The sequence below is a fragment of the Impatiens glandulifera genome, chromosome 9 (genome assembly GCF_907164915.1).
Source record: "Impatiens glandulifera chromosome 9, dImpGla2.1, whole genome shotgun sequence".
Classification (NCBI taxonomy): domain Eukaryota; kingdom Viridiplantae; phylum Streptophyta; class Magnoliopsida; order Ericales; family Balsaminaceae; genus Impatiens; species Impatiens glandulifera.
In genome coordinates, this window is record NC_061870.1 from 24,172,342 (window position 1) to 24,180,216 (window position 7,875).

Consider the following 7,875-nt stretch of genomic DNA (forward strand, 5'->3'; position numbering starts at 1 on the left):
TTAGGAATTCAATTGAATCTATATGAGTTTTTACCCGCGTTTTTAAATTGACTCAAGTAAGTGTTATATCATTTTCTTCCTTTTTGGACTCTGGGTCTCGAGTAAAAGAAGGTTTTTATAGTGGGCAGTATCAGAAAATATAGCCAAAAAAAACTATTTCAATAGCGGGTCCAAAATATTTATACGAACTCAATTTATTATTTCAGAATCGGTATCTGGTTCATTGTTTTACTTATTAGTACTATAGCTTTCAACCTAAATGACCTAAATGGTTTCAATTTCTCAAATTCGAACTAAAAAACAGAATAAATTGAATTGATGAGTAATACCACTCCCAACTTTCTATTATCAATTGTTAGTTCACCTTCAAAAATTATCTCAAAAATCAACTCTTTTAAGTTCATATAATAGGATCATAGTCAAGAAAAAGAAAATTCTATATTTCAAATCAATTAAAAAATATAGCATTATAAACACTAAAACTAGTTATAAGAAAAATATCCTTGTAAACAACTATTTTCTAATGAGATTGTAGTTATAAAAAAGTTTAATACAAAATACTCTAAATTGCTAGACTTAGACTAGAAATATATATATATATATATATATATATATATATATATATTAAATTGAAGAATAAACTTTGACATTTAAAATTCAAATACCAAACAAAAGTTTATTTAAAATTGTTGACTATGTGTAAAATAAAAAATCTAATAATTTATTTTTTTTAAATATATATTATTATTATTTTATATATAATTAAATATAAATAAATCATAGTTTACTATTTAAGATAGTAAAGATTCAAAATTACTAATTAAAAGATCAAATGTTTTTAACTGGATCTGAATAGTTGGAATCTAATACTCTAATGTAATTTAAGTTGAAATGAAAGATCGGAGTCTTTAAAATGAGTTTTTTTTTATTAAATTAGTTAAATTCTTATAATTGTAAGCTATTTATAAAAATAAAATGAATTTATATTTATAAATTAAAAAACAAAATTATTTATTCAAATAGAAACTCTTGTAATTAATTTTAAAATCATTTATATTATTTTAAGTGTTATTTATTTATTATTATATTAATTAAATAAATAATAATAATATATAATTAATATTTATTTAAAATAAAATCTGTAGTACTAACCTCTTTTGTAATCATATAAATATATATGATTTTAAGAATAAACTATATTTTTATTATATGTGTGATTGAATAATATATGCCTAGAAATAGATAATTTTTTAGGGAAAGGTAGACTATTTTCTGATGAGAGTAATTTTGACTGATAAAAATAAGGTTTTCAAATATGGTCATTGGAAAAAGACTAATGAATACAGGGAAAATTTGCTATATAATATAAAAAGGAAAAAACAAAACAAATCTTTCACCGACAAAATTGAGATGACACAATTGTTTGCGACACGATCTCACGACATAAATTAAACAGTTCACAGGCGTTTCTCCATCGGGTTTACTGTTTGTTTTTCTTCTCCCGACCTTCATGACTTGCCTTTCCTTTCCTTTTCATCCCACCTTTTGCACCACCCTGGAATAAAGGCAAATAAAGAATCTAACTCTTCTTCCAGACGGTTCAAACAGATATTATTTACATTTCAATGTTAAAAGTTTCTACCTCAGCAGAGAAAGACTTGAGAGGATCTTTGTTTCGATTGTTCTTCTTCTGGTTGCCCACCTTACGTCGAGCAGGGTTCGAATTTCCCATGGCAGCTCTAGCAAGCTTCACGATTTTGCTTGCTTCTCTTGTAGTAGCGTCTAGTAAGTATTCTGGGACATCACGCAAATGAGTAGAAGGTGCCTTCTTGCTCAATGCTTTGTCGTGTTTTAAAAGATCTGCCCAATTTAAAATTCAAATTCTTAGTTTCTTTGCATTTTTTTTTTCTAATACATGCAAGAAAGACATAATTCAACTTATATATAAGATTTCTTTATCTCACCCAGGTCTTTCGGATTTAAACTGAAATGTGCTTTCAACCTGGCAAAACAAAAACAAAAAGTATTATAAATTTTTACCCAGTGTAAAAATATTATACAAAGAAAACTCTCAAGACCTTGTTTGATCCAATCAGGTAATGTCATTATATGTTTCTACCTACCCCTAATGACTTTTACCAAAATAACGTAATTTTCTATAACCTTATATCAAACAAGGTTATTTGGAAATAAGCATAGATCAAACAAGGCCCTGACAATGTTATTGGTTTTACATGCCCAATGTTTATATCTGAGAAGGACTCACTTTTCTGAATTAAGAATTTCATTTCTGAGATCTTGGGCCCTTGATTCTCTGACAGCAACTTTTGTTATGCTTCTTGAAACATCCTGTAAAAGTTACAACCACATAAAGTAAATGCAAATCAATATAAGTGAAGATCGAAGGTTACCTATACTATAGTATAACCATACACCAACCAAATTTTTGTCAAACTGTCTTTTTGGAAAATCCAAGGTAAAGGATATACTAGATGATAGATAATATTACCTCAGATCTATATCGTAAGGACTCAACAGCATTCTTAGTGAGTAAAGGAAATGGGGCGATAAAGGTAGAGTCTTCCGCTGCATTTTCTCCAAGAATAGATTTTACTTCTTCAAAAATGTCCTCTTCTTCTGGGGATACCTGTTAACAATGTAATAAACAAATGTTAGGAATATTGGAAATTGATCAAATGGTCCCTATTTTTGTGAAACAATGTAAAACCCTATTCTGTTCATAAATTGTTTCCAAATGAGGCCCTCTTTGATGAAGGGTTATTGGGATTCCAAATAAACTCTTAACACATCCTCAATTACTTAATCAATCAAATCATCAACTAAAATACCAATATTAAATACAAAGGGTATTTTATTCATTTAACCCAAATAATTCACTTTTTCATCAAACAAATTTTTTAGATCAAAAGTCAAATTATTTAAAAAAAACCTAAATCAAACAAAGCTCTTACTATTCCTTCCCTGAAAAGATATGGATAATAATGTAAATAAAACACCCTTTTACTAGTAACCTGATGAAGAGGAAGTACGTAAATAGAGATTCAAAAACATGATTTAATTTGTAGAACTTCAGACAACATAATATATTTCACCACAATGAAGTCTCCAGAAAACTTACAAGAGAAACTGAAGCACCAGTATTATAGGCTCTCCCTGTCCGTCCAATTCTATGTACATATCCTGTAGGATTTTGAGGCATATCATAATTTATAACCTGTCAGAAGAAGTGAAGCATAACTTGTTAAAAAGAAGTAAAAGTAGCTTCTTGAATGTAAATCTGGAATAATAATTAACAAGCCATGATGCTTTTTTTTAATGCAGCTAAGGGCTGTTATTGCAACGGAAACCATAATTCAGGACCAAGTCAGTCCAAAATAGAAAAAATAACATTAATGAAAAGATCATGTAGGAGAGGTTCCACAACTTTTTACTTTCCACAAACCGCCCTTACTCCAATTCCAGTTTTTAACTGCATGCTTTGTTGAAAACACTGTACCTCCTCCATATCACATAATATTAGAGATATGGAAGCTTTTTAGAAGATTGATTAATCAATAGTGATCAAATGTCTAATGCAAAAAGGGATTAGTTACATGTACATCATGAAGCAGGTAAAAATTGCTTACTGTGTGCACATTTTTGAAGTCAATGCCTCTGACGACACCAAATTCGGCATCTAATTTCCTTCTCTGTCTTTTGTTTTTTTTGGGGTCAACACTCTCCTCTGCATTATCCTTTTCTCCAGTCTTGTTATCATCAGTTGCAATTAGGTAATCAAAAAGGCCAGCATTGAATTCCTGTCAAATTACAATATGAGAAACAAAATTAAAATATTTCCTTTACAATGTGCGAATAAGATAAGTCAAACAAATAAACAATGTACCTCCAGAAGATGTAATCGAGAATTCTGAGGTAATTCAGAATTTAAGACAGCAGACTTGATTCCAAACTGCCAGAAATAATGCAATTCAATACAAATAAGAAAAATAAAGATATGAGTTACTGAAGCTTGCTTCTTTTCACAATACATCCATGAGCTAACAGTCTATTCTCACGTTTGTAGCTGAAGGCTTTTGAATCTATTATAGTTTTCAGTTTTCACTCGTTGTGATGCCTTGTTCTTAGAACTGATTTAGCTCACTTTTGTAAACTGCTACAGCATAATACAGACTTTTTGCTAATGGGGAAAATATTGAGCTTTTTTGGTATAAATTTTTTTCATATTGATCATGATTCAAAATAACTATTCATTTATTATGCAATAAAATCACAATGATCTAAAATATAATTTGATCATGATCTGAAAAATCGAGAAAAATATCTATATACCAAAAATGAAGCAAAAAATTACACTATAATATGATCATAAAATGATTTGTACACCAATGAAACTACAAAATTCACAGTATAATCTGGATCACGATAAAAAACATAATCTGATCATAATCTAGACAAAAATCTTTTGAATAAATAATGACTTTTTTTAACTTCCTCAATTTTCCAATGGGAACGTGATTGTGACAAAATACTTAGTTTACAAATAGATTAATTATACAACATGACTTCAAAAGTCAATGTCATACAGTTCATAAATATTGATGATTTCTAGGCATATCATACTATCAACTTAGAAAAACTGTGATGGCAATGAAGCGATTTGTAACAACTGGTGAAATGAAAGTAATTGAAATTGTGAACTAAATCAGAAATTTCGCAGTGATGAAAATTGTAAAGAATATTGTTAAGTAAATACTACAAAGATATATAAAACCTTTTTCACCAAAGGGTGATATACTGCTACAGCATAAACCTTTTTTCACATCAGAAATACAGAGGATTGCAGTAACACTCCTAAAGGATAGTATAAAACTCTCTCCAAAGTAAATTAATACCTGTTCCAGGAAAAGCTTCAGTCTGAAACTTGCGTCTATAGTATTAGTAAATACAAGTACTTTTTTCTGTACCAATTCCAACTTCAAGAGAGCAAGAGTGTAGAGAAGTTTATCGCGAGCACCGCACGAAATCTGAACAAATAGAAATAAGAAGAAACTCGTGAAACAGAACCTAATTGTAATTAATTATAAAAACAAATTATTTGAAATGTTAAAGTTTGTATTGATAGTCGTCACAACAATTTCCAATAATACAAACATTGTCCATACAATGTATTGAACACATAATCGTGCCCCTTTGATTAAACAATTCAACAATCAAATCACATTGAATTTGTAGTAAATTATTGCAATAGTAAGTAAATGAAACTCTTCATTATTGTTAAACATAAGAACTTACTATATATAAGGAATGAGTTTTATCAATATATACAAAATTAAACATCTATTAACTCCAAAATCCTTCAATAGCATGTTCTATGAGAAAATTGAATCTTACCCAGAATTGCTGAACATTCTTGGGGATTATATCATCCTTAGTATTTCCTTCTCCCACTTCAGGTAAAGTCAAAATATAGGGATTGTGTAAAACAAGCTTTTTCAACTTTTCAACATCAGAGCTGTCAAAGATAAGAAAAAGAAACATGAAAATAAATTGATACTTCACATAAATAATAATAGTCAACGCTAAATGTAATACTAACTTTCATTTGACTGCTAATCCACTTATAAACTAGCAAATTAATTTAAATAAGCAAAGATGTATCGAGTGAACTCTAGGATGCCTAGAAAACCCATTCATCAAGTACGGGCAATGATTATGAAAGAAATAACATAAGAATTGGATATAAAAGCAATAACCTAACAAAAATAACATACCTTGAAGTGGCAGACATAAGAAGGCACTGACAACGTTTAGGGACATGGGTAACCAGAGCTTTCAGGTCATCTTCATATCCATATGACAGAAGAAGGTCCGCCTGAAGATAAAAATAGGCTTAGCAAGCATGAAGAGCTGTAGACAAGCTTCAAGACATGAAGATCATGAAAACTATTGAGCCTATTTGGTTAAAAGTCATTTTATTCAGATTGAAATCCAAATAAAACTATATTTGGCAAGAAGACAACATTTTAAATCAATAAGAACTGTGATCCCATCCAGCCACACTTATTTTACCAAAAATATATTATATTTCAATCAATGAGAAGAATAGATGATAACCAAAACTCATCAAATTTGTACCTCATCAAGCACCAGAAATGAAAGCGAATCCTGAAGAGATTTTGGTTGAATAACACCTGCTGATAAACACGTTCTTATGCAAGCCGGAGTTGAAACCAGAATATCAGGAATTCCAGCCAAGACTGTTTTCTAGATTCACAAATAAAAGACCAAGCAAAAACTCACAGATTAAGAATCATAAACTAGCAAGACTTTATGTCAGACAATAAATGAATAAAACTATTAAGATCAACAACCATGTCAGAAGAAGTCATAGTGCTTGCCAACTGAACAACTCTGAATTGCACCCGGCAAAACTCAATTAAGGATTGCACCACCGAATAAACCTGTGAAAAAAACAAATTTGTTCAATAACCATTAAATTGAAGACTGGAAATTTAAAGATTATATTGAACCCAACTAACTGCACCTGTTGGCATAATTCCCGAGTGGGAACAAGAACAAACGCAGTAGGAGCAAGCCTCTTTTCTTCAACAGTATTAGAAAAAATCTTTTGTAGCATGGGAAGAAGGTAAGCGAGGGTTTTACCAGAACCAGTTTTCGCTCGAGCAACAACATCTTTACCTTCCTAGAAATACAAGTTCTTAAACCATATCCATAGAAACAGAGTAAAATATTACAATAAACAAATACCAAAAGAGAAGACGACTTACTAGTATAAGCGGGATGGCAACTTGTTGAATAGGAGTAGGTTTCTCAATACCCTTTTTAGTGAGTGCCCGAACTAAGCGAGGCTCAATTCCAAGCTCTTCGAAATTCTTATCTTCTTCGTCTACTTCATTCAGTAATTTATCGGGTGAAGTAGCCATTGATGAGGGAAAACGCTGAAAAGCTCGTAGATTTTTGGACTGTGGGGAACCCTATTTGAATCTATCTAAGAAGGTAGAGTCTTCCTCCGCCGCCGCCGTCTCCGTCGCCTGAACAGAAATTTCAAAACCTACACTTCCACGCAGAGAGAAGAAATTGGAGTATGTGGGGGCGGGGTTATGAGGAACCAAAGTAGGTCTAATTTCATTAATTATTTTATTATTTCTTTTATATATATATATATATATATATATATATATATATATATTATCGTATTTATCATATTTATATTTTTATCTCTTAAATTATTTTTTAAAACAATTTACTTCTTAAACTTTTAAAAAGTCACAATTAGTTTTCTGTTAATTTTTATTTTTAACCATTCTAACTAAATATTATATATATATATATATTATATATAATATCTTTAATATTTAATTCTTATATTTATATATATTATTATATATTATTATATATTTTAATTTTTATATATATTCTTATATAATAATTAAATATTTTTTTATTTATTATTTATTTTATCTATGCACTAAAGTTTTTCTTTTGTAGGTTAAAGAAATTTTGGTTAAAGAATTTTGGTTACTCTATTTTCTCTTTTATAGAGTTCTCTTATCCATATATATATTTATATAAATAAAAAATAAATTATTTGGGTGACATTTTAATCACTTATTTATTTTATTTTTAATTATCAATTATTTTTAAAATATATATTATATATATAGATTTAATAATTATATATAAATATATAAATAAATAATTTAAAATAATATATATAAATTATATATATTATAAAAAAAATACTTTATATTATATATATTGATATAGATAGGTATAAATAAAAATAAATAATATATATATATTATTTATATATATAAGAGATTTAATAATTGT

At 28.7% G+C, this 7,875-nt stretch overlaps 1 protein-coding gene across 1 annotated transcript; it reads right to left on the bottom strand.

Annotated features, from left to right (window-relative positions):
- Positions 1 to 1,266: 1,266 nt before the first annotated feature.
- Positions 1,267 to 7,142, bottom strand: LOC124915358 (DEAD-box ATP-dependent RNA helicase 16). The gene is made up of 15 exons (XM_047456058.1): positions 6,810 to 7,142; positions 6,566 to 6,724; positions 6,393 to 6,482; positions 6,157 to 6,285; positions 5,793 to 5,893; positions 5,413 to 5,533; positions 4,914 to 5,045; positions 3,905 to 3,970; positions 3,648 to 3,818; positions 3,140 to 3,235; positions 2,510 to 2,647; positions 2,267 to 2,349; positions 1,965 to 2,002; positions 1,643 to 1,860; positions 1,267 to 1,555 (listed from the first exon to the last, which is right to left on the bottom strand). The coding sequence occupies exons 1-15, from the start codon at positions 6,963 to 6,965 to the stop codon at positions 1,481 to 1,483; spliced, it is 1,773 nt and encodes a 590-aa protein (XP_047312014.1). The 5' UTR covers positions 6,966 to 7,142; the 3' UTR covers positions 1,267 to 1,480.
- Between the last annotated feature and the right edge of the window lie 733 nt (positions 7,143 to 7,875).

Coding starts and splice junctions, on each gene's coding strand:
- LOC124915358 (XM_047456058.1), bottom strand. CDS start 6,965: ATGGCTACTTCACCCGATAAATTACTGAATGAAGTAGACGAAGAAGAT. Junction 6,483..6,565: donor CTCGGGAATTATGCCAACAG/GTGCAGTTAGTT, acceptor TTTTTTTCACAG/GTTTATTCGGTGGTGCAATC. Junction 3,971..4,913: donor TGAAGCTTTTCCTGGAACAG/GTATTAATTTAC, acceptor TATTTCTGGCAG/TTTGGAATCAAGTCTGCTGT.